Raw genomic sequence first — 27551 nt, 5'->3', positions numbered from 1 at the left:
AATGGAAGCAGTGACAGATTTTACTTTCTTGGTCTCCAAGATCACCGCAGACGGTGCCTGTAGCCATGAAATTAAAAGACGCTTGCTCCTTGGGAGGAAAGCTATGGCCAACCTAGACAGCATAGTAAGAAGCAGAGACATCACCTTGCCGACAAAGGTCCGTCTAATCAAAGCTATGGTTTTCCCAGTAGTAATGTATGGCTGTGAGAGCTGGACTATAAGGAAGGCTGAGCGCCGAAGAATTGATGCTTTCGAACTGTGGTGCTGGAGAAGACTCTTACGAGTCCCCTGGACTGCAAGGAGGTCCAATCAGTCCATCCTAAAGGAAATCAACCCTGAGTGCTCATTGGAAGGACAGATAATGAAGCTGAAGCTCCAATATTTTGGCCACCTAATGCGAAGAGAAAAGTCCCTGGAAAAGACCCTGATGCTGGGAAAGACTGAAGGCAAAAGGAGAAGGGGACGGCAGAGGATGAGATGGCTAGATAGCATCACGGATGCAATGAATATGAACTTGAGCACGCTCCGGGAGAGAGCGCAGGACAGGAAGGCCTGGCGTGCTATGGTCCATGGGGTCACGAAGAGTCGGACACGACTGAACGACTGAACAACAACAACAAATAGCACAATTTGTGCAAAATCGTGTCCGTGAATGGTCTAATTTGTGCAAACCAGACCATTTACGGCTGTGATTTCACTCAAATTGCGCTATTTACAGCCGTGATTTTGTGCAAACAGGCCCACGGTTTTGCACAACCCACCCCCACCTGGTAAAGTTCCTGGATTTCAGAAACTATTGTGTGGCTCCTCTCACAAATGCAAGTCAAACCAGGTCCATCACGGGGATCCATCAGGCCCAAAAAGGATCGGATTTCCCTGCGACAGACAGCCCTGGTCCGGACATATAACACCGATTCTGGCCCTCCTGCACTGGCTACCTGTATGTTTCTGAGCCTGACTCAGGGTGCTGGTTTTGACCTATAAAGCCTTATATGGCTGGAAACTGCAGTACCAGATGGAGCATCTACCTGGTATGAACTGTATATTATGCTTATCATCTAAGGCCCTCCTCCAGGTGCCTCCTCTGAGGGAGGCTAGGATGGTGGCAAGTGGTGGCCCCCTGATTATGGAACACTCTGCCCAGTGAGGCCTGCCTGGCTCCAGCGTTGTCATCTTTTTGACGCCAGGTTAAGACCTTACTCTACTCTCAGGTATTTATATTTGATCAGGCCCTGGGATTTCTTGTTGATTATTATAGGAGTATGTGTGTGTGCGCGCGCGTTGTCCATAAGTTCATATGTAAATGGTTTTTATATTACGTATATTTTATTTTTAAGGTTTTTAAACTTTGTAAACTGCCCAGAGAGTGTTGGCTATTAGGAGGTATAGAGAATGAATGAATGAATGAATGAATGTTAGACTAGATATACTTTTTTTTCTTTTTAATCAAGCAAAACAGTCCTTTTTATGATAGCTAATTTTGGAAACTTGAGGGATCAAGGCAGGATTTTCTGGGGCTGGGTATCAGTGCTCAGGGTTAAGGAAGCAGAATAAAGTATGCAAATTAAGCAGATATGTGCAGGTTCTTTACATAGTTGACCTTTCACTAGATAAGACTGGATTTTGGGGACCTGTCTTTGGACAATATTAGCTGAGGAGAAAGTTGTGGCTGCTGAGTTTGGAACTAGCCCACACATATCCAACTGTGTATTCATTTGGGGGATATTGTAATGAATCCCTAAATGGTCTTAAAATGTATACTTTGTAACTCAGTTTAAGCATTCTTAGATAGAAGCCTTGGTAATTTAGCAACCTTGTGTGCACTGGAGTTGGGAAGTGGACGTCTTTCCCTCTTGTGTAAAGTGTGGGTATATGATACGATGTACCAAAGAAATATATGATATGATGGCCTTGTCTGCTTGCAGTTAATGGTTATGTGGGTAGTTCCTAGCAGAAATGTGATTTTTGAAGAGAAGGGATGGGGAATCCAATATCCATCTGAGACATGAGAGTTGCCATAGCTGTATTTATTTGAACCCCTCCGTTTATAAACAGCAGTGCTTGAATACTTGTTTTTTTATATAACAGGATCAACTGCTGTTAATTTGGAATAAATGGAGGTGGTCTAGGGCAAGAGGAATCTAGGCAGGTTGCTAAAACTATAATTGGGGGTTGTATAAATAACAGATGAAAATCACATATACATACTGGCATTTGTCAATGGGTTTAGGGCATGACTTGTCTTTTGTCATTCAGCTATACATAGCTGACCTGTTCTTCTGTTTTATCAACTTCATTCTCTGTAAGTAGTAGTGTATCCAGCAGAATGGCTGATGAAGACTGGATGGGTGAGCTGCAAAGCCTATGGCTTTGGTACACAACTGGGTTAATCCCATTTCGCATTCCGTGGTTCATCATAAAAATCTTTGAGTTCTCGGCCACAGAATTTCTGAATGAGAGCCTGCTGGAGCATTTCCGAAGGGCATTTGCAGGAGCTGAGACCTGGTAATTGCAAGTCATGTACCTGCCAAATGCCTCCCTGAATGTCTTATTGAAAAGGGTGTAGACGAGTGGATTCACACCCGAAGAAACATAACCTATCCAAACAAATATCTCCATTAGTGTTTGGATAAATTCTTCACTGCAGGATTTGCAGAGAACAGAAGTGATATTGGTTATGAAAAACGGGCACCACATCAACAAAAAGAGGAAGAATACAATCCCCAAGACTTTGGAAGCACGTTGTTCGTTGGTGATAGTTTGAACTGACTTTTTTCCAACGGTGGACATCCTGCGCATTAGCAGTTCTTCGTTGTTCCCATTAGGCAATGGCTTGACCTTCCTAGCGCTGTCCAACATGGCCACCTTTTCCGGTGATGATCCTGATGTCATATCCCGCTGAAATACTGTGGACACGGTAGTCCAGGTGAAGCGCTGAGGCGGTTTGTTGATCAAGTAGGCTTTCTTGCGTAGAACTTGGATCGTGAGAAAGTAAGTGACTACCATGATGGCCAGTGGGACAAAGAAAGCCGCTACTGAACCGTATAGGATGAAGTCTCCAAAACGTTCAGGTTTTAGCACACAAGTGAAATTCAGGAGGTTTTTGCTATCTTCTTCTATGCCACGGATTGGGATTGGAATTGCTATACCTGGAGGGAAAACAGAAATCCAGTAAGCTTCAAACCTGAGTGGCTGTTGTAGCAGTTGCAGACTGTGGGAGGCTTGTAAGCACATTGCTCCCCCGCGCCTCTTGCATCTACCATTAGGAGCCAAAAGTGTGAGGTGGCGGCAGCCCAGGTAAAGAGGCCCTGTGAGGAACAAACTCCTGGCTCCTGCAACAGCCATTGCCTCCGAGATTTGGCACGGTCCAGAGATTCAGAGGTAAAGTAGCAACTGGAACATCTGAGGCTTGGGGGGAAACTTACATATTGTTTTTACCTTCCTTAATGACTCTTGTCTATTTCGTTATATGTTAATTATATTGTAAACTGCCTTGAGAGCTTACATTAGTTGGCAGGGTATAAATACTCCAAAGAAATAAAAAATGGGGTTTAAAGCCTCAGAATATATAAGAACATAAGAAGAGCCCTGCTGGATGAGACCAGGGGCCCATCTAGTCCAGCATTCTGTTCCCATAGTGGCCAACCAGCTGTCGACCAGGAAGCCACAAGCAGGACATGAGCGCAACAGCACCCCCCCACCCATGTTCCCCAGCAACTGGTGTACATAGGCACACTACCTCTGTTTCTGGAGGTAGCACATAGCCATCAAGACCTAGCAGCCATTGATAGCCTTTTTCTCCAGGAATTTGTCTATAATAGTGAGAGTGTTCAGCAACGGAGCCTTCACTTCTTAGTACCACTGCTTTACACGGTTCAGCGATTTACTGTACTTTAGGCTCTTTCTTCATATCTAACAGGATTTGCTATAAAAGCTACATGTAATGGCATGATCTATCCTTCAGTCCATTTTGATCTCTTGCTTAATGGTTGGGTGAACCTGGATGCATTACAATGATCAGAAGAGCTGGGCTGGATCAGAACAAGCGCCCATCTAGTCCTTTGTCCTATTTCCATCGCTGCCAGCCAGTTGCCTCAAGAACACCCACCACGAGGGCCTGAAGGCAGTAGCCCTCCCTTATTTGTCCCCAGCATCTGGAACTCTGAAGCACATTGCCCTGAACTTGGAGGGTCCGTGGCTAGAACATTAGAGGAGCCCTGCTGGATCAGACCAAAGGCCCATCTAGTTCAACATTGTGACATTCCAGCCACTCTGAATCTGTGGGCAGTTGCAATTCAGAGACTGAGTATATTTCATGAGTGATAAGACATCAGGTAAGTGCTGCCCTTGATTGATGCCACTAAAAAAAGGTCATTTTCAAAGGGTTCTGCCTCATTATCCATTTCCTTTCTTTGGCTTCTAACGTTGCCTATTGTTTCCTCTGATTGCCAGAGGCACTCTTAAATCCACTTATGTAGGAAGCAATGTGTTTATCATGGGTGTAGTCTTTGGCCAAGAAGATGGTGCCTTTTTCACCCCTCCATTGTCTGCAGCATAACTGACCTGAAAGCCATTTTTATTCTTGACACTGTTTTGGTCATACTCTGCACGGCTTGCTGTACAATCAATCTGTGTTGTCTGCATCCCATGCTTAGTAGCTATTGCTAGCCAGTAGTTTGGATCATTAATTCAATTCTTCCTATCCGCTAATTTTTTATGTTGTCTGGAGTTTACATTTTGCACACAGACCCACTACGTATGAACAGTGGGTTGTGTGCCTTCTGCAGAGAGTTCAAAACTCTCAAAGAAGCATAATATAAACTATTCATATGCACATCATTTATTATTAGATGTTCTTGCTTTGTGTGCTTTTGATGAGCCCCATCTCTCCTTGCCCTTTACATCCTAATGCTAAAGTTCTCATCCGTCCCTTTCTTCACTGTCCTGTGGGGTGACTGTTCAAGGGCCACATTCCAGTGCTGGCCGGGGTCCAGAATACCAGCATAATTTTGCTTAAAGCTCTTACTGCCAGTAAGTAAACATTACGAGAGGGATTTCAGCCTTTTAGAATTGAGAAGGGGGGAACGGCACAAAATCAGGAGACCACCAGACAAGTAGCAGTTGGGGGAAATGGGGGCATGGCCATCTGGGAAATCTAGGCGGGCCAGATTTGGCCTCTGGGCCTGTGATTCTACACCTCTGACCTAAAGTGTCAGCTGTTTCAATCACAAGCCTCTTGGACTGAGGCCCAGCTTAGAGAAGCTATCTGGGAATGTGTGCCCTCTTTATGCATAGAAAGAAATAGGGGCTGTGCAACATCAGCCCTGGAGGTAGTATGAAACTTCTGGGTTGGCAAGCCTTTTGGTAAATACTGAGAATGTGTCTCTGTTGTGCTTTAGGCTCCTGCTCCTGTTCACAGCCCCAACTTCCATTTCAGGAACAGGGAGCAGAGACCTACTGTGAGGGAAACAGCAGGAGAATGCTCTTTAGGCTGTCCATCATTTGTGCAATATCACTTCCCCGCCCCCACCTGTGCATTCAAACCAGTCATTAGCAAATGGAAAGCATACTCTCACTTTGGTGCTTGCCACATACCTATAGAGATGAGCCACACCACTGTTATTTTGATGAGTGTTGTAGCTCGCGAGTTGTACTGACTGGCTTGGATTGGCTTTTTTATGGCAATGTAACGGTCCAGTGAGATGGCACAGAGATGCATGATGGATGCCGTGGAGAAGAGGACATCAAGAAAGAGCCAGACAGGGCACAAGTCCCGTGGAAGAGGCCATGCAATCTCTGAAAGAGAATAGAAGGGGATTAGAATCTTTCCTTGGGGTGTTAGAGCCGGAAGTGTGTCCAGTTGAAAGTTCTTTAACTAGGGCCGCAACTTTTAGCTGATTATTTGGTGAAATTAAAAAGATGCATCAGGGAGCAGTCACTTATACAAAGCAGGTGGGAGGTGCCATTTCTCCTCCATAGGAAGGGATACTTCTTTAAAATGGTGCATGTTATGACACATGTGTACAATGCATCATCTCAAACCCGAATCAAAATGGTGTTCTGCAGAACTTATTTCAATTCACAGATCTAATCTATTGACTTATCAATGAGATTTCTTTGATCAGGTGACAATCCTCCCTTTAACACCTCTGAAGCAGGAGCTCAATGCCCAGTGGATTATTAAGCAAAAAAGGCAAGGAGGATCTAGGGGGATCTCCTCCAATATCAAATTACCCAGATCCCAAGTCATTATCTGAGGCCCTCCTCCAGGTGCCCCTGCCTAATGAGGCAAAACAGGTAGCTACAAAAGAGAGGGCTCTTTCAGTGGTGGCACCCTGACAGTGAAATGCCCTCCCCAGAGAGATTTGTCTAGGCCTATGTTGTGGCCTTTTCAGCACCAGTTAAAGAACACTTCCCGCCTCCCAGCATTTAGAAACTGTTTTTGTGCTTTTTGATCTAATCACTCTTTTATTTTGCTGCTGGTTTAACTTTGATTTTATTATGTGGTGGCTTTATTTATGGTTGCATTGTTTGTATTTTATGTTTTTAATGTATTACACACCACCCAGAGAACTTGGGTTACTTGGTAGTTTAAAAGCGCAAAAGATAAATAGAGGTGTGGAGTTCTGGCTTTGGGCAAAACCCCTCTGATACATAGGATTTTTATAAGTAGGTGACTTCAGTGTCTTTGCTATGACACATGATCAAGTGAGATCACTACACTTTGTTCCAAAAAGGTTTCCCTTTTCAGTGTTTTGGAGAGCTGGGCTTTGTATCTTTAGAATTCCTGGTTTCCAAATAGGGCCTTTTTAGGCCTTTTCACTGTCATATTCAAATTTGTTAGCATCACTATTCCTATACTGTTACTGAGTCAGGTTTGGTTTCCTAGCCTGATTTAACACAGAAGCCCTGTGACTTCAACTGTGGCTTTTCTGGGGATTATGCAGTGATGTGTCTTTGGAGCATTTGCAATTTAAAGAAAAACAGGCTTCAAAGCTATGAATTCTTTATCAGGCATAAATGTTCAGAGATAACATCACTTTTCAAACCTTTTCTATGGGCATAAATATCAAAGCTTGACATTTTAGACCTTGCTGGTTGGTGTTTCACTTGCTCCGTTTCTTATTCTGCAGAGGCAATATGTGCTGTCAAGATTCTTGACTTCAGTAAGGTTGTTAAGGAACGTCTTGTGCCAGTTGATTACCGAGCTTCTGTTGCAGCCTTCCCCACGCCAGCACCCTCCAGATGTGTTGGACGGCAACTCCTATCATCCCCTAGCCAACAGCCCATTTGCTCTGTCCTGCTCAGTGGGGTGTTATTAGTGGAGGGGAGGCTGGCAAGGCCCACTCTTTTGCCCTTCCCCCAAGCAGCGTGCTGGGAAGCCCCAGTGCTGCCGCTTCCTTCATGCGCCTCTTCTCTGTATTGACACCTGGTGGGGTAGGTGGCAACTCTCGGGACTAAATTTGGCCTAGGAGCTGCCAGTTGATCATCCCTACAGTAAATCGTGGCCTGAACAGGCAGCTTTTTCATTCTTGTCATATAATTAATTAGACCATTATAGAAACCTTGCAAGTGGGTTTTATCACGTAAAGACCCAAGATCAGTGTCAACCTGTTGTCCCCCACCCCTCCATAAATACAAACACACAAAAAATTACCGTTGAAGAGCTTTTCAAAAGGCTGTCATGAGAGCTGTGTGCATGAGAGAGAAGAGTGGAGTGTGTCTGTGTGTGTATGGATGTGTGCGTGAGGGGAGGGGGAATGTGTGGGACGGTGATGACCTTAAGATCATAATCAACACTCAGTGTTTCTCTCTCTCTCTCTCTCTCTCTCTCTCTCAGTAAACAGTGAGGGGTGGTGGTGACGACCGGCATGTGGCCTCTGACAAATTTGCTCCAAGGTAATTAGTCCTCCAGAGTGCAAAATTCAAGCAAGGGTATAGACTATATTCTAAAAAATTTGTCATGTTAGGATTTACATTGCAAAATTGTGAATGAACAAAATGGAAAACCTTTGCAAATCTGCTGTTAATTCCTGCAAGTCAATCAGAATCCTGTGCGTGATTGAATGATTCTCAGGTTGCTTATGTATCCACCCCCTAGGCTCATTCATGGGGAGATGGTTGATTAAAAAAAACAGTGATGAGGTTGAAAACTTGTTTCTGGTCTATACCATTTATAGGTGAGGTATCACATGGCTGGATGCTCCAACCCTTGTAGAAAAATCCCTGCACATAGAAAAATCCTGATATCCTAGTTCTCTATGTATAGAGTTTTGTCTTCATGGGGAAGTTTTCTAGCTCACGAGCAATCTGAAATGGTACAATCTTCTACTGCCAATGCTATTTATGTGGATCTTCTGGCATAGCTCATTTAGAGCTGGTTCTGACTGAAACCCGGAGCGGATTCACTGCCCCACTGACATCGGAGTCACCAACGTCCACAGTCTCCTGGGTAACAATTTACCCTCAGAGGTGCAGAGCAGTGCTGGTCTTGAAGTATATGTAATCCTTCTCTAGTAAAGCTTTCAGATTTCTACATAGAAGTCGTACAATTCCAACATAATCTCTAGCAATGTGTTATTGGTCCTCCACATGTGGTAGTCGGAGTCTACTACCAGCCACCCAATCAAGGAGAAGACGAGGATGAAACTTTTGAAAAGAAAATTGCCAGTGTTTCAAGGAAGCATGATGTAGTAATAATGAGGGACTTCAGTTTCCCCGATATTTGTTGGGAGACAAATTCTGCAAAACATGGCCCCTCCAGGAAATTCCTGACTTGTATGGCAGATAACTTCCTCCTACAGAAAGTAGAGGAAGGAACTAGAGGATCGGCTATCCTTGACTTGACCCTAACCAACAGAGACAACTTAGTGGATAAACATTCAAAGTAATTGGGTGTTCCCTGACCATATGCCTATCAATCTCAAGCAGTTACAGGAACTCTGGGGGAAAGTGACCATGTTATACTTGAGTTCTTGGTTCTAAAGGAAGCAAAAGCCGAGTGTAGTCAAAGGCGTACCCTGGATTTTAGGAAAGCTGATTTTAATAAACTCAGAATAATGATCAGTGAGGTCCCATGGCAAGCCACTCTAACAAGAAAAGGAGTCCAAGATGGGTGGGAGTTCTAAAGGTACAATTACAAACAATTCCAACAAGAAAAAAAGGTGGAAGACAACAGAAGACGCTAATGTGGTTTCACAAAAAGCTAAGAGATGACCTGAAAACAAAAAAGCACACATATAGGAAGTGGAAGGAAGGACAAGCCACAAATGAAGAGTACAGGCAGGTAGCACAGAATTGCAGGGATGACATCAGGAAGGCTAAAGCTGAGAACAAGCTAAGGTTAGCGAGGGATGCTAAAAGCAACAAAAAGGCTTTCTTCAGATACCTGCATAGTAAAAGACAGAGGAAAGAAATTCAGCTATCAAATAAGGATGGCAAAATGATAATAGATGACAAAGAAAAGGCAGAAGTGCTCAATTCCTACTTTGGCTCAGTCTTCTCCAAAAGAGGGTCTATGACCTCCCTGGCAAAGACGAAGTACAGGCTGAAGGGGCAGGATTGCAGCTTGAGATCGATAGGCATATGGTCAAGGAACACCTAATTATGAGTTCAAATCTCCAGGGCCAGATGAACTGCATCCTAGAGTAATAAAGGTACTGGCAGAAGAATTCTCAGAACCACTGTCTATTATCTTGGAGAAATCATGGAGGACGGGTGAAGTGCCAGATGACTGGAGGAGGGCTAATGTTGTCCCTATCTTCAAAAAGGGTAAAAAGGAGGAACCTGGGAACTACAGACCAGTCTGACATCTATCCCTGGGAAAATTCTGCAGCAGATGATAAAGCAATCCATCTGTAAGCACCGTGAAAACAATGCAGTGATTACTCCAAGCCAACATGGATTTGTCCAGAACAAATCCTGCCAGATGAATCTGATCTCATTTTTTGATCAGGTAACCTCCCTTATGGACTGTGGGAATGCTGTGGACATAATATACCTCGACTTCAGCAAAGCTTTCAACAAAGTGCCCCATGATATCCTGATGAGCAAACTAGCTCAAAGTGGGCTAGATGAAACAACGATCCGGTGGATCCACAGTTGGCTACAGAATCGGACTCCAAGAGTGCTTATCAATGGGACCTTCTCAAACTGGGGAGAGGTAATGAGCGGGGTACCGCAGGGCTCAGTCCTGGGCCCAGTGCTCTTCAACATTTGTATGAATGACTTGGAGGAGGAGGTGCAGGGAATGCTGATCAGATTTGGAGATGACACAAAATTGGGCGGGATAGCTAATACCTTAGAAGACAGAAACAAAATTCAATGTGATCTTGATAGACTGGAATGCTGGGCAGAAAACAACAGAATGACATTTAACAGGGATAAATGCCAAGTTCTGCACCTAGGAAAAAGAAACCAACTACACAGTTACAAGATGGGCAATACTTGGCTCAACCACACTACAAGCGAGAGGATGGATCTTGGAATTGTTGTCGATCACAAGCTGAATATGAGCCAACAATGTGATGTGGCTGCAAAAAAGGCAAATGCTGTTTTTAATAGAAGCATAGCTTCCAAATCCTGGGAAGAACTAGTTCCCCTCTACTCAGCACTGGTTAGGCCTCATCTGGAGTACTGTGCCCAGTTCTGGGCACCACACTTTAAGAAGACAAGCTGGAGAGGGTTCAGAGGAGGGCAACAAAGATGATCAGGGGACTGGAAACAAAGCCCTGTGAAGAGAGACTGAAAGAACTGGGCATGTTTAGCCTGGAGATGAGAAGACTGAGGGGAGCTATGATAGCGCTCTTCAAGTACTTGAAAGGTTGTCACAGAGAGGAAGGCCAGGATCTCTTCTTGATCATCCCAGAGTCCAGGACACGTAGTAATGGGCTCAAGTTACAGGAAGCCAGACTGTAATGCCTCTCCCACACTGGAGGCATTCAAGATGAGGCTGGATAGCCATCTGTCAGGGATGCTCTGACTTGGATTCCTGCATTGAGCAGAGGATTGGACTCCATGGTCTTATAAGCCCGTTCCAACCCTTCTATGATTCTATGATAATTACAGTATTTGTATTGGAATTTGGCAACCTCAGCATGATGCCAACCCTGTGTGGCAGCTGTTTGTCATGCACCAGTTAGCTCTCAGCAGTTGTAAAGGGAAGAGTTTGTTTTTAAATGTCAGTGGTGTGATTTTTGTGTATTGATCAAAAACACTGGAGGGAATTGATAGCATGTAAAACAAAGTAGGAAAAGGATGGCATGTTGAATAGATCATGAAATGTCGAGCAAAGCTTCTGCTTCTTTTACTTTCTTTGGTTTTTAAAATCTCTTTCCCAGAGTGCAGCCACATCAAAAGAAATAAAAACTTCACAAAACCAATTAAATTGGTATGTTTGAAACACTAAGATTTGGTGTAGCATGGCAGCATTTTTTTCTGTGTCTTTAAAGTAATGTTGTTGTAACCAAGGAATGTATAGCCTTTTTGTGTGGAGGTGTATGTATGCTTTACATGTTAAGAGGAGGTTGGCCAGTGGCTAGCTGCATTTCCAATGAATGGTTCAGTGTTTCCTCTGCTTTATACAGTGCTCCTTAGATGCTATCTCTTTCAGCTAATTCCTTTAAGGAAGGGCATTTTTGCACTGCAGCAAAATAGGCATTCTCATACCCTTGCATCAGAGAATCTGGCTTTTTTTCTGCTACAGTTCTGCTTTTCCTTTCTTTTGTGTACATGTTTGAGAGAGGTGGTTTGTATGTTAAGGGGGCGGGGGGCTTTAAATGTAACTCTACAATACAAAGACTGCTGGCTGCAATTTAAGTTTAGGTCTTTCATTGTTTTGTCTCCCAGTGAATCAAGTGTTGAACTTTATTCAGCACAGATCACATCTTGGCTGTTGAGTGGCATAAGATCAGCTCTTTCCTCTCTGTAAAATGGGGGTAATAAGGATTATTATATATCCCACAGGAGGAGGAGGAGATATTACATGAGGATGTGGTATCTGTCATTGAAAGTTGGCATGGTGTAGAGCAAGAGTGGGCAGATTTCAGGCTTGTGGGATCTTCTTCATTGTTATATTGGAACCTGAGGCCCTCTAATCAGTCAGGTGCAAAATGGGGGGGGGCACTCAGTGGAGTCAATTACCTAGTGCACTCCAAAGCCATCATACACCGTGTATACTGTTAATGGCAATTATGGGAGTTGCAATCCAGCACATCTGGAAGGTACCTGCTTGGGGAAGGCTGATATATACAAACACAAGTCTACATCTGAGTTACTATAGATAGGGATTCTAACACAAACTCCCAAAATGGCCAGTAGAGCTAGATGGACCTTTGGTCTTATTCAGCAGGGCTCTTCTTATGTTGTTATAACCAATCAATAGTATATTTCACAGGTGAGAACGCTGAGACTAAGAGATGAGCGATTAGCAAACAGCAGAGGTTTTTTTAAAAAAACACTTTCAGTTTTACTTGTTATTGTTAAAATATAGGGAGTCAGAAACTCTTGTCAATCTATTTCAAATCACTTAGAGATCAGCCAGTAGATACCAATCTACTTTCTGTCCACCCTTGATGTAGAGCTACATATCAGGAAGTCCCCAGTGCAATTCTCACCTTGGCTATCAACTCACTAGGTGGCCTTTGACAAGCTGCACTCTCTCATCTTCGGCCCCTCATCTTGCCTCCCCAGATGTAGCACTAGAAATGTCTTAATCAAAGTTAAGCGTTTAGGATCAGGCTACAGGATTGCATGATCCCTCCCCTCTCATACATGAATTTCCCTGCTAACCCTAGTTTAAATGTTGTATCAATACCGCTGCTAATTGTGGTTAGTAATTAGGATTTGAAAATGGCTAGTAAATCTTGGTTAAGAGGGGACCCAGGTTAGCTTAGTCATGGTTAATCCTTGTTCTCAAGGAGGGCTTAACTCAGGTTTAAGGGTGGGTTGGAACTGGGTAATTCACATAACCAATGGGGAGTACACAGTTCTGCTGTCCACTCCCAATTTGACTAGATTTTCTTACCGTAGAAATTTTGTATATGTGTGTCATGTACACCATAGGTGAGAGTGCTGCTCTTTCCTTCTAATAGTTGATACTGCATTTAAAGACTTAATATACATACATACATATTGTGTTTATTAAGTTTTATTAGTGATTGTAAGCCACCTAGAGGGCCATTTTTGGTAGAAAGGTGGCTACAAGTCAAATAAATAAATGCAAAGACATTGAAGTTTGGAATCAAAATGTAAAGAAACTCTGTTAACAACTGTTCCTGGGATGGTGTGCTAACTTTTGACACCACTCTCTGAAAATGTCTTAGGGTTGCTGCTGTGAATCTCTGACATTTCATTTGCCTGTGGTCTAGAGCAGTGGTTTCCAAGATTTATATATTATAACAGGCCCTCCACATCAGCTTGGTTGCTGAGGAAACCCTGAGTGCCTGCCGTTGTCCCTCGCAGAAGATTTTGAACATATTATAGGATGCATACTCAGCTCTCCCAGAGCTCTGGCCAGGCAGATTGGACCTCTTTTTTCCAGTGTATATTGGAAGTGTATGCCCTAAACCAGCAGTAGGCAACCTGGCACCCTTTAGATGTCTTGGACTACAGTTTCCATAATCTCTGACTATTGGTCATGCTGACTGGGGCTGATGGGAGTTGCAACTCAAAACATGGTTGGGCTACCCCTGCCCTGAACACCCTCACCCCTCCTATGCAGCTGTGCCTTGCAGGGGTCATGCCATAGTAGAGGACAAGCTGCCTTTCCACCATTTACTAGCCTTCTCATTAAGAATCCCTTGATAAGCTTCGGAAGAACCTCAGAATACAGTTTAAATGCTACTAGTCCAGAGTTTAAGATGCTGTAAGGCCCCAGGCTTGAACCAGGCTATTAGTAGTTTTAGAGGGGCTTAGATCCATAATGCTCTCTGTGGTTCAGTTGGCAGGCTGTTTTCCCTAACAGACCTCTTGATTTACCAGGATGAGTCAAAGGCCGATAGTGCGGCCTCAAGCACATTCCATACTAATGAGTTAGAGGGTCTTATCAGGATGCTTCTGGGAAGTGAAGCTTGTTTGCTTTAAAGCTGCAGGTGTCTGTAGTGGGAAAGCTCTGACTGTTTCCCTTCTGACCAAGCACTGTTATGCCTATGCTGGGAACGAATGCTAATTAATGCTTGCTGTTGTCATGCTGCCTCACTGCTACCATGTATGGTATAAAACCCATTTTACCCCATGGCTCTGGGTTCAGAGAAGATGTCTGATCCAACCATTGGGTATGCCTGTGTGCTGATTGTACTCAATAAAGTATCTCCTTGTAAGTAAACCTGGATCTGATTTATCACTATCTTGGCACCTCTAAATTAAGAGTTCGAAGCCTACTGCAGGGGCAATACAGATGCCCTGTTTCAAACAGTTCACACATTTCTTCTCTTAGATCCTCCACTTAACTAGCTGTCAAAACTCGAAGAAATTATGTTTGTGTTGTGTGTGAAGGTTCTGTACAATTGTTGGAAATACTGAAGTCTCAAAAGGGAGGGCTTGACCTCACTCGGGCACTGATGACACTTTATTTAAACAGCTATCTGGCTAATGAGTTCTTAAGGGATTACTAGCTTTCTCAAGGACTCTTGGAGCTCTCTTCTTGCTGCAGCCCACCAACTCCAGGCTTTTTGCTCCCAGTGTGAACTTTCTCTTCAGGCTGTTTCTGAGGAGGCAAAAATACTTGTCTTTTGCTGCCCAATAGACATCTTATGGAAGCAAATTCAGCCTTTATGTCAACCTGCAAATAACTTCACCACGCCTATTTAATTATGATTTCTAACTCTCCCCTCTCAATTTAAACTTCCCGCAACATGAAAGATGCTTTTCTTGTTGGCTTCTAAATTAAGTTTCCTGGCATGTTTTTAACTTTGGTTGCAGCAGTATTAGCCTGGGATTAATGGAAGATTATGTAGCAATAAGAAAAGAATAATGAGAGAGACTAGAAAAGCAAAATTGCTAGGAAGCTTAGTTAACTTTGGGTTAGAGGGTTTGTTACCGTTCTTCATTTTGCAGCTGTCGCTAATGGTCTTGTGTTGTTCTTTCTTAATTCTTAGCTTGTGTGTGTAACTTTGCAGCATTTAACATACTGTCAGTTGTGAACTTGATCAAAATGTGAGTGTATCTGTAGCCAGTGAGATAGTGAAGTTCCCAGAATGAAGAAAAATTGTTCACGTCTACATAGGAACCACCACTACAAAGCAAAAGATGTGCACTCTTGTATCTGGGTTGAAAGAAAGTCGTTATGAAGAAAAGGGCTGGGGAGAGCAGGCCCAGGACCCTGGGAGCCTTTCATCTCCAACCTAGCCTGCATCCCCCAGGGCGTGGCTCCAAACCTTGAGTCCCCAGGCAGGTGATGTTGAACTAAAACTCCCACCATCAACAGCCAGCATGGCCAGTGGTGAGGAATGATGGGCACTTTACTCCAACAACATCTGGAGGATCCATGGTGGGAATTACTACCCTATGGGATGCCTAGCTCATGTTTAGAGTGACTGCAGAGTGAAGCCTCAGTATATGAAGTGGGTTTCCTTCTGTGCATACCATGTTTGAGAGAGATGGCTGAATACAAACATATTGGGCTGGTCCACACGGCACAACAGACTGCTCTGGGTTATTTAACCCACGGTGAGGCTGTAACACATTTTGCATATCTGCCATTTTGCATATCCAACCCCACTCAGGGGTTGTCATGTCATGCAAACATTGTTGTTTAACCCTCACCTAGCCCTATAAACAGACCATGGGTTATGCGAGGATTGTTTAACCCTCATATAACCCATGCTTGCCGGGTTCGTATGACATGACAACCCCTGAGCAGGGGTTGCATATGCAAAATGTTGCCTGTGGGTGTCGCAGCTCCTCATGGATTAAATAACCCATGATGATCTGTGCCATGTCATGCGCACCAGGTCTTTCATTGTGACTCAGCCAGCATAATTTAGGTGTGCTGGTAGGAGAGGAGAGAATGGCGGTAGCTTATGCAGGATTTATTTATCGTAAGAGTCAATGAGTTGGAAGAGGCCATGTTGTTTCATCAGCCCTCCCTCGCTGTTTGCTCTCTCACTACCAGAGGTCATGATCCTTCCCTTGGCTAGCATAATAACCTCAGTGCTATCCTGTGCATGTCTACTCAGATGTAAGTCCAATTGAGTTCAATGGGTCTTACTCCCATATAAGTAAGCATAAGGTTGTAGCCTAAATTACAAATCGGGGAAAGTCGCTATCTGTTGGAAGGATTATACCAATATAATGTATGTGATGTGCTTTGAACATTAAAATGCTGTAATAAGTATTCATCATCTGCTTGGCTCAGCGAATCCATTTTCATTTTATCTTAGTTGCACCTGGAGGGAGGCTCATGTTGTTTCCTTTCCTAGCTAAGGAGGCTGGTTTTATTTTTATTTTTTAAAGTTTGAATACTGTGTACTAGCACTACTGATGATCTATTCCTAACTGGAAAACTATGGGTCATATAGTATTCTACTTGATTCCTTTGTTTTGATCTGTAGCGTAGTGAATTTTATATTCATTCACTGAGATTTTATCTCTTGGCTTTGCAGAATAATATGCTGGTAACATAAAACATAGAGACCCAATTGCCATGGGATTTATCTGTGTATATTTGGAGAGAAGTGCACTAATGACACTCTACATGCTTTCCACAACTTTGCTTTTGATCTATTGTCCCCTGGCAATGTTCAGAGACCTACCATAGCAATGTAGACTTCCGGTTCATTTTTGTTATGAGTCAGTGGTACGTGGCATCTTCCCGGTACAGTTAAGACTGTTGTTTGTTTGTTTGTTTGTTTGTTTGTTTTATTGCATTTATATCCCACCTGTTTTCCTCTTGCAAGGAACCCAAGGTGGCTTACATTATCCTCCTCCTCTCCATTTTATCCTCACAACAACAACCTGTGAGGTAGGTTGGGATGAGAGTGTGTGACTGGCCCCAAAGTCACCCAGTGAGCTTCCATGGCTGAGTGGGGACTAGAACCCGGATCTCCCAGCTCCCAGTCCAACACTCTTGCCACTACACCACACTGGCTCTCTGTTGGATATAGTTATATAATTGCAGAGGAGAGGTATCATATCAAGGCACACTTAGAATTCTACATGAGAATATCCTGAAATGGTGTGACCAGAAAGACACAGTTCTGTGTTTGGATTAAACCCTTGTCAATTAGGCCTGCCAACTTACAGTGGACAAAGTTTGGAATTCTTTGTCTCATGGGCTGTGAAATGAGGGCTGGACTGGAGGGGTAGATTCACATGTACAATGGGAAGGTGACTGAGGTGGCATAGCTATCACAGGTGCGTAGTGAGGTGTGTTTGTGTGTGCAGGAGTGACATCTTGCATGGACATTAATTCACCACCACCAAGAGTTGAAACAGCAGCTCCCCTCCTCCCTGACTTACCCTGAAGCAAGGCCAGAAGGGTTGGCCTGCAATCTCACCATTTGCCTGTGACATGTCAGAGCATTCAGAGCACTCAACAAGCCAGAAAATATCTCTTTGTTGTGGTTTAACTATCACAAACTACCTCCATCTGATCCTGCCGTGAACCTTGCCCCTGAAAGTTTCTAGGCCCTCCCTTCTAGATCCGTCCTCTTAAAAATGCAGTAAAGGTATTGTTTTAAACTTAACAGAATTGGTGTGGGGGTGAAAAGTTACCTCACTGAATTCCACATAAATAATGAGAGTAGTATCTTAAAATCAAAGGCTATTATCACTAGTTGTTGGAAAGCATTAAAATGGCAAAGCCTGTGTATAATTGCACTAAAATTAGCTTTTATTTCCTCAAAGTCAGCTCAAACAATGTCAATCTCTTACATCACATCTACAGTCTGTGGCATTCACAGCAGCAGAAAATGAGCTTGTTTGAAAGTGAAACCAATGGAATGAGGTCCAGCAGTGCGAGTGAGTCACAGTGAATTCATAGCCCATGTGCATATGTTACAGATTTCTTGTCTTAATTTTACAGGAGCTGTGTATGTTTTCATTTACGCTACAGAACAATCACAGCTGTGTGTTGCAAGAGCAGAGATCCTCTGATAAGTGGACAGCTATTTCACTATGGTGTTCCATAATTCACTCTATATATTTCCCTAGCTTTCTTTTGTATTGGTTAGGGGCGTGAGAGGGTAGTGGTTGTTAAACTTGCATTTTGCAAAGGGACAGAAGACATCAGAAGGCTCTTACCTGAGTAAAGCCGTTAAAACAGGTACATATGCACACACCCCTACCTAAATAGAAGGGTTTTCCCTCCCCTTTCTTACAATATTTCTTCAGAGGACCAGAGTTCAATACTTACCAAACAGTATAGTAAGAAGGGCTATTGGCATCACAAACAATCCAACCAGCAAATCGGCCACTGCCAGGGACATGAGGAAGTAATTGGTGGCATATTGCAACTTTTTCTCCAATGATACAGCCAATATGACGAGAATATTCCCCCCGATGGTAGGTATGATGACCATCAGGATGAGCAGAGCTGCCCAGCGCAACGTGCTCCCCTCCCCAGAGGCTGGTGGCACAGATCCATTGCCAGATCCAGACGTGTTCAAAGGCAAGGCCATTTTGGCGCCCAGTAGAATGTGTTCAGAGTTTGTATGTTACTCAAGCATTGTATAAAGTCTAGGGACTTGATCTTCCTCTCCAGCCCAGTACGATCCTGATGAAAGATCAGCATTGTAAACTGCTCATCTGCTCCTGCAAGAGGTTCTGCTCTGATCACATGTTTCCACAAATTTCTGCCCAGGTCATTCCTTGGATACTTTCAAGGAGAACTTAAAAATGAGTGTTCTGATGGGTTCATCTCTAATTATAGATCCCAGTGGTTGGGCTGTTCTTGAAAGTGCATCTGATGAAGAGTGGGATAGTGAATTAGCTCCTTGTTTCTTCGGACACTCTCCCGTTGTAAGAACTTGTGTCGAAGACGTCTCCCTAGATAATAGGAGGGGAAATATATATATAATTGGTTGACATACTGGAATTGTTACACTGAACATGAAAGTGACACAGGTTGATTTACACTGGAAAGTTTGTATCATTCAACATTTGTTAAGCACAGTCTATAACGTTCCAAAACCTCAAAACTTAAAATGCAGGGGAGGGGGGAGCTCTAGAGATATTGCTTTGGTGCACCTTTTCTCCCCCACCTTCCTCAGTAACTAATCTATGAGAATAATTCCCAATTCATTCTACAGAATTCAATTTTTCAAAAGAATTCCAATCTTCAAATGGATTCTGCTTCCTCTTACTATGTGGCTGCTTGTTTATGAGGTGAAGAATAGATAGTATTCAAAGAATACTTCAGGATAACTGTAATGAGGCTAGCAGTGTAATCCTACGCATGTCTACTCAGAAGTAACATCTATGAAGTTCACTGGGACTTGCTCCCAGGGAAGTGTGCTAGGGTGGCAACCTAGAACTGTTCAGGGTCACTTGTTCAAGTGGATGGGAAAGCATAATAAACTCTGACTTGAGTTATATAGCTTGTGAATACTTGAACAAGGCATTGACCAAATACTTAAGCCCCTTTAATACTGGCTATGGGGAAAACCTTTACCAATATCTTTCCTCTAATGAAAAGCCACATAAAAGGTGCCCTTTGGACTCCCATCTTTGCCCCTGATTATTTCTGTAGCACTTCTCAATACACAAAGCATGCTACAATTCTTATCTTGCATCCTTATAGCAAGAGCTATACTTTCAGTAGTTCGGAATGACTGATGTCTTACCTGGATTTTATTTTTCCTCTTTCTGGATTGCAGAAGAATTCTCTTGGTACTTGAGCTGGATATTTTTCTTCAGAGTGTATGTGTGTTCTTGATTTGTCACACGCTGGAATTCTAGAATGTCTTCCTCTAATTGCATTGCTTTCTTCGAAGGCAGCCACACGCTCTTGCAATTGAATTTTCCAACACAGTCGGCTTCACTTTGTGATTAAGCCTTTGATTTCTTTTTGTTGTGAAGTAGAGGAGGAGCAGAATGGCTTGAGTCGATGCTACCCTCCCTCTGCCCTACTGTCGTTTCTTTCAGTAATTTTTACGTAATAGGTCCCTGAGTTCTCCCCTGCCCTTCCTCTACATCTCGTCCTCTGTGCAGCTTCCTCTGCGTTCGTTAGCTAAACTTACGGTCTGCCGGTATCATCTGTTGATTGACTCATTCCAGTGCATTCGGCGCCAGTGTTTAAAAGCAGAGTAACAAATGAGCAGAGATTCCCCCCCCCTTTTTTTATATTTGGAAAAGAGCCATGAAAGGTTATTTTCCACTTTTTTCCTGTCCAGTGTTCAGACCTGCAGCACACACCGCTTGTCCCCAACTCTAAATGGGCTAATCCAGCAAGCAATCTTCCTTCTCACTGGATTGTGCAATTTGTTACTACTTTTCAGAGGGCAGTCAGATAAATGTGTTCAAACATAAGGTGTTCCTCAGTTGTAGCAGAAGCATTTTAAGCCTTCTATAAATCTATGGAATGTGCCACTGTGTGCAATTAAGCTCCTCAGATTTATCTGTAACCTACTATATAGTACTTCAAGTGTGCAAGGCGATGTGCAGTCCTTCTTTTATGGGTCTTCTGAGAATCCTTGGTCAGTTGGCCTTCGGTTTTACAGATGGGGAACTGAGGCTGAGAGATGGTGGCATGCCCAACATCCTTGGTGAGTTTGCGACCTTAATGCAGAGCCAGAATCTAGTGCGTTGTGTGTGTTTCTGGTACCCTGATCCTAGGTGCATTGCTTGGAAGTAGCTCAATCAAGGTTTTTCAGACTGTAAAACAGGTTTTCCAGCAGATATGTCTGTAATGTGGCCTTCTGTTTGCTGTATCATAAACATGACACGCTAATAATTCAGGGATGTTATGTCAGCATTGCAGGCAAGTGCTCCAGCTCAACAAGTTAGGATTGGAATGACAATTTGGCGTGTGCAGTTGTTGCAGATTTTTTTGTCGTTGCTCTATAAGATGAGGTACAAAATAGATGGAAGTGGCATTTCTTTTATTGCAGTGATTCCCAAATTTGGGGTCACAGAAAATTTGGTTTGGGGTATCTACCGTACCTGTAGTGGATATGAGACAGCACATCATATGGGAGTATTGGAAGAAGCTAGTACAGCATAATGGATCACAGGTAGTTTATGGAGTTCACTGCATCAAGATATGGTGATTGGCCATGGCTAACCACCATGAGCTTAGATGGCTTTAAAGGGGGATTAGACAAATTCAAGGAGTCTGTCAACAGATATTCACCGTAATGGCTCTATGGAACTTCCATTTTCAGAGGCAGCACACTCCTGAATGCCTTTTGCTGTAGGACAAGCTATAGGGAAAGGCTGTTTACTGTCTATGGGGCATCTAGTTGGCCATAGTGTGAAACAGAATGCTGGACCTTTCTGATCCAGCAGGGTTCTTAGGTTCTTGCAGTGGTTAATGCCAGAGATGCACGTCTTGGGACGCCTTGGGCAAGTTTAGGAGACCAGTCTCAGAGTGTGATTGTGATTATCCTGTTGGATAAAAAAAAAATTGCAACCTGTGTTTGAACCCTTGGGATAAGATGGGAAAGATACCAAAACAGAGATGGAGGAGAATTCAGTTTGGTCAGCATTTTTAGACCAAGCGCCCTAATTTGCACTTCTCAGACTAATATGTAGAATGGAACACATATTAGTGTTCCTTTGGATTGTGAATTTTGCTATGCTGTTCTTGGCTCAAATGTTACATACAAAATGCATTTACTGGAGTCATCAAATAGAAAAATGTATATATTACCAAAAGTTGCATACAAATGCATACGCTGGGGGGAATTGTGTACAAAACTAAACGTAAGTTTCTGTGCGGTTTTAACGAAATGCACAGACTGATGCAGCAATTGAATGGAACAAATTTATGCTTGAAAACATGCAAAATTGACACCAACCAGAAATAAACTGACTCATCCATCCCTAGACCAGAATAACCAAAAATAGTGAACTTGAGACCAACAGGTAAGTCCTGACGAAAACAGCATTCTATTAATGCTTTAATCACTATTGGATTACAGAACTTTGGGTGGGGTGGGGTGTTGGCTTAAGAATTGGATACTTTCTGTTCCATCTATGAAGAATTGTGTATGATTTCGATGTTTGCACACTGCTAGACCAAAACGTCAGTTGAATAAAAGTAGCCTGTTTTGTGGTGGGGTTTTTAAAGTCATCCTTTAAAAAGTGGGAAGGAAAATGTCCCCTTAAACTTCCCTTAGTACAGCTGCTCCTTTTTGGGGGGAGCAGTTCTGTCACTTGTCTTCCAAGTGATCTGAAATGGTGGAAACTTGATCAGCTTGATCATACAGCCTAACACTGAATTGAAAGTCCACCTGACGCACACTGGTGCCTCAAGCAGAAAATATAAATGGTGCCCCCCGTGGTGGCAAAAATACAATAAAGAAACTGGCAATTTACTGTTTTTCAATTGTGCCTCCCCCCTTGCAAATCTGCCTAACAGCAGGGTAGCTCTGCCTAAGCTGGGAATTGTATCAGTCAATCCAGCCTGAACAGGAACCAGGGTGAGTCACAGGGTGAGTTTTTGTTTTTTTGTTTTTTTAAGTATAGAGGCCATTCCTTGTCCTAAGAAGTGGATCTGGCACTGGTTGTCCACCTTGCCCCTCCAGATGATTTGGACTGCAGCTCCAGCCAGCATGACTGATGGCTGATGATTTGGGGAGTTGTAGTCCAAAACATCTGGAGGGTGCCATGTTGTCTCCCTCTGCAGTATGGGATAATGCTTTCTTCCTCAGGAAAGAGGTTTTGAACTGATTGCAGCACAACTTAGGATCCTTTGCAACACAGTCAGATTGCTCATAGGATCATAGGTCTTCTAAACTAAATATGTTTAGTGTAGCTACTGGTCTTAGAAGCAGATACACAAATGATAATAGCCCTGTTTGGGTGTTTTCCCCCCTCCAAAGATTATCATTGCATGAGGGGGAGAGTAGAGATAAAACAGCTGACCCCGCCACTTCACCAAAACCCCATCATCAGCTCCATTGCCTCCCACATGTTGGGAATGCGCAAAGTCTACAGCTGGGAACCTTCTCTACTCGTAGGGGCTCCCTTCAGAAATTAGAACCCTGAAAAATCAGGGTTCTGAATTGCCTGGGCAGCCTCCACGGGTAGAGACAGCTCCCCACTGCAAAGGTTCACCTTCCCATCACATGGAGGGCAGCAGGGATGGGCACAATGACATGACAGAGGCGGAGAAGCTAGCGTGATAGTCCCCCTCATCATGTGATGGGCAGAATGCCTGAAGAGGGCCAGTGTAACCATTGATAGATGTATGATTTTATATGTTATATGTTATATTTTTGTTATATGTTATATTTTTATGTTATATGTTATGTTATATGTTAAAAATATGTTATATTTTTATACGATAACTGGATCCTTTTTATCTGACATTTTTCTAAACTCCATGTTGTGCCACAGGTTAAGAACAGCTACCATTAGAACGTTGTGAGACTATTACAAAATAGAACTGTAGTGATGCAAACATCATTCTAGCAACAGGAAATTCATCCTTCTGTGAGAAGTTTTGTGTTCCGCAGGTGGCTTTCAATAGAGGCATTTGTTTTGGAAATGTCCATTATCTGTCCTGTGCATCTGAAGAATAGCTATTTTTGGCATGTGCAGTGGGGCTAGATCACTGGCTGGAGTGAAAATTAAACATTTGCACCATGCTTGAAGGTCTGGTTGCCTCTTACATGTTGGGATTGGCTTTTGTCACCTCAGTGCATGTGGACATAGGCTGCCTTGCACCCTGTTCAAGTGTTAGCTCTTTCTCAGAGGGAAAACTTGATGCCTTTAATATTTTCAGAAGGGAAAATCTAAAGTGGATCCCTTCATAGTTGTCTTCATTGCATCTGATGAAGTGGAGTTCAGTTCATTGAAAGTTGATGCCATAATAAATTGGTGCTATAGCCCGTAAGACACTCTTGTTGGCTTGTGGAGAACTTAAAAATAGCAGAAGAGAGACAGTGGAAATTGGTTTGGGAAGCACCAGAAGGGCATGTGTGTAAGAAGATACCAAACAACAGCTTTGAGTGGAGCCCACTTCCCAGTAAGAAGTGTTGCTCCTCTGAATGAAGGTAAAATTCCTAAGAAATTGACGAATGTCGTGCAGTGCGATGGCAATGATGTGAAATCATTGCTACCACATTGCTCAAAATTAGTCATTTTCTCAGAGGAATGTGGCAGGAGGAAACAGATCTGTAGTCAGCAACTTGTGGAAGGGGGAAGGAGAGTTGAGTGTGGGGGTTATTCTGGGGTGAGGGGTTAATTTTTTTGCAAACCAGCCTTGTTTACATAAAAGTTTTTATTTTAATGTTCATCACTCAAACTGTAACCTTCTATCATTTGTTTTCAAATACCAAACTTTACAATCCATCTTCTGCTTCTGTAAGTACTTTTACATTAAGACCATCCATTCACTATAGGATTGGGCTGCATAAATAATTAACAGTGGAAATGAGTGTCAGAAACTTTTATACATACATACATACATACATACATACGCACTTTGGTGACCTGCCTGAAGAACTTGCTAACATTAACGGTTTGGGAATAAGCCCACTTATGTGGGCTTATAAAACACTATATAAAACGTGTTTTGAAAGCCTTCTGTTTTGAAGGCATTTCGTCCTAAAGGCTTGCTCAGAAAAAAGTTTTTTTCAGTAGTTTGATTAATGCAAGCAAATACTGATTCTAATGTGTGCTATGAACCCTTCTTTGCTCTCCCCCCATTTTTAAATGTGTTTCTCTTTTCCTGCTCGTTAATTTCTGAAGGAATCAAAATGCAAAGGTGCTGGTGTGTTGGCCTTATAAACCCTTCACTGTGAATGTTTAGGTTCATTTATTCAAGGTCTTGTCACTCCACATCTCCACAGCAACTCATTTTTTGCCAGCTTTTGAGCTGTTGTTTGAGAGCAAAGTGACAAATTGCTTCATGTGTGAGACAGTTTGCAGTCCTTAGACCTATTGCTAGCTTTAGAAAGAGGCCTACAGCTTGTCTTAACTCTGACCCTCAATTCTCTTCACCCTGTTATTTACATTACTAGTAAAAATTTCCTCTAGGAGGCAGCAGCAAAATCCAAGCTCTGTTTAGCAGAAATAAATGTTGGTTTCATTCCCTTTGGTTGCAGAACTTTCCAGCTCTAAAAGTGTGGTAGTCTTTACAATTCAGTAAAATGTAATTTCTCTGTTTGTTTTCCTCTTTAGGACTCCTGAACAATGTCCAAGCGTAGTTTCGTTGTTGTCAGAAAGTTATAACCCCCATGTCCGTTATGGAGCAGCCATGGCCCTTGGCATCTGCTGTGCTGGTACAGGAAACAAGGTAAAGTCAAATGTAGCCAGGTTTGCTGCTCTTCCTCTTCCATTAAGGTTCTAGAACTGAAGAATGTATGGTTGCAAGAAGCTTCAGAAAGACCACCCTATCCAATAAGTGCAGCGTGCAAGGCACTACACATTAAACATCAGTCCCGGGCTTTTGAACTTTCTTCAGGAATCTGTTTTTAATGGAAGATTATGACTGCAGAATAGAAAAACAGGGCTGTCATCTGCTTTAAGTACATATTAGTTGGTTGATTAAAAAAATTGTGTATAGGTAAAAATTAGTTTTGAAGAAAAGAACTTCCGTAGTTTTTAGTTAATGCCAGCATTTGTTGTACTGGGCGTCACTTGAGAAGAGGCATTCCATCTTATGTGAGATAAAAGCACTTAAGATGGTGCTTTCCCTCTGCAATTTTTATAAGTACTTAAATTAATAATACATTTTTTAAAAAAATAAGAGGATGTGTGTCTGTCAGCACCGTAGCACCAAGACTATGAAACTTAGAAACCTGAAACTAGGCGCTTATACTAAGGGGACCCTAGGGATGTGCACCTTGAGGTTGTTGTTGTTTTTAAAACATATTAGTTAATTTTAATTAATTTAAATGTATCTCTGTTTGAACCTGCAGTACCATCATCAGTCACTAGGTGGCAGAAACCAGTCCATAGTTTTGCAACCAGCCCATAGCTTTACAGTTGGAAGATAGGGGAGATTTGTATACCAAAGAATACAGCTGCCCCTTCCATTTGCTGTGGGACAGCCCCCCTTCAGGTGAATGGAGTGGACAGACCCCTCTCCTGGGACTGTAAAGCTGTACCATGGCAGGTGCTGTGCAAGGGGTGACAGCAGGCATGGCCTCACTCAGATGGGGCAGGTGCAATATGTCCAACTCTGACAGTTGTGTAAATTTGCTTGAAGGCTTTGCAGGATCAAAGTAACAGCTATTCTAACTCATGTTAGAATAGCTGTTACTTTGGAGAGGGTTCAGAGGAGGGCAAGGGGCCGCGGTGGCTTAGTGGTTAAGACGCTGAACTGCAGACCGGAAGGTCGGCAGGTCGGCAGTTCGAGACCCGAGTGCTGCGTGACAGAGTGAGCTCCCGTCTGCAGTCCCAGCTTCTGCCAACCTAGCAGTTTGAAAGCAAGAAATTGCAAGTAGATAAATAGATACCGCCTCGACGGGAAAGGTAACAGCGTTCCGTGCACCTCGGTGTTCAGTCATGCCGGCCACATGACCACGGAAGCGTCTTTGGACAGCTCTGGCTCTTCGGCTTAGAAACAGGGATGAGCACCACCCCCTAGAGTCGGACACGACTGGCTGGGGACACCTTTACTTTTATAGAGGAGGGCAACAAAAATGATCAGAGGACTGGAAACAAAACCCTGTAAAGAGAGACTGAAAGAACTGGGCGTGTTTAGCCTTGAGAAGAAAAGACCGAGGGGAGATAGGATAGCGCTCTTCAAGTACTTGAAAAGTTGTCACAGAGAGGAAGGCCAGGATCTCTTCTTGATCATCCCAGAGTGCAGGACACGTAGTAATGGGCTCAAGTTACAGGAAGCCAGATTCCAGCTGAACATCAGGAAAAACATCCTGACTGTTAGAGCAATACGACAATGGAACCAATTCCCTAGGGAGGTGGTGGGCTCTCCCACACTGGAGGCGTTCAAGATGAGGCTGGACAGTCATCTGTCAGGGATGCTCTGGCTTGGATTCCTGCATTGAGCAGGGGGTTGGATCTGATGGCATCATGGGCCCCTTCCAACCCTACTATTCTATGATTCTGTGTGAAGTCAGCCCTGTTTACTAGTAACTAATATGTGGGGAAGATCACACTGGTTTACAGGGTGATGCTATACATGTCTGCTCAGAAATAAGAACCATTAAGTTAATGGGACTTACTCTTTAAAAAGTTTATATACGATTGCATCCTTAAGTCTTTTGAACAGGCCTGGGTAGAGATGTGAAAGCACAGAGAACACACACACACCCGCCGTTTCTTCCTCAACCTTTGTCAGGGTGGACACTGAGCCCATAGAATCCCGGAGTAGTTCTGATGCTGAGGAAGAGCAGTCGCTCCTTCGGGAGAGGAGCGCGCTCCTTTTTTCCCAGGACCAACAGCTGACAGAGCTTCCTCCCACCCACATTCCTAGTTTA

The 27551-nt window shown here is 43.3% G+C and overlaps 2 protein-coding genes across 2 annotated transcripts in view; one reads left to right on the top strand and one right to left on the bottom strand.

Moving 5' to 3' along the window:
- PSMD1 (proteasome 26S subunit, non-ATPase 1) overlaps positions 1-27551 on the top strand; it is a 135235-nt gene that overhangs the window by 65002 nt on the left and 42682 nt on the right. Inside the window, exon 17 of the mRNA XM_084847736.1 lies at positions 25288-25402. Within this exon, the coding sequence (XP_084703862.1) occupies positions 25288-25402 (115 nt within the window). The remainder of the gene's footprint in view (positions 1-25287; positions 25403-27551) is intronic.
- On the bottom strand, positions 1312-20162 carry HTR2B (5-hydroxytryptamine receptor 2B). Its single transcript, XM_084847737.1, has 4 exons — positions 19782-20162; positions 18353-18984; positions 5596-5796; positions 1312-3149 (listed from the first exon to the last, which is right to left on the bottom strand). Exons 2-4 carry the CDS (start codon positions 18615-18617, stop codon positions 2257-2259), a joined length of 1359 nt encoding a protein of 452 aa, XP_084703863.1. The 5' UTR covers positions 18618-18984; positions 19782-20162; the 3' UTR covers positions 1312-2256.

The sequence above is a fragment of the Heloderma suspectum genome, chromosome 3 (assembly GCF_057233095.1).
Source record: "Heloderma suspectum isolate Gila_16-S chromosome 3, 16-S_ref, whole genome shotgun sequence".
Lineage (NCBI taxonomy): Eukaryota > Metazoa > Chordata > Lepidosauria > Squamata > Helodermatidae > Heloderma > Heloderma suspectum.
Note: the sequence above shows the minus strand (reverse complement) of the source record. Positions and strands in the feature narration are given on the sequence as shown.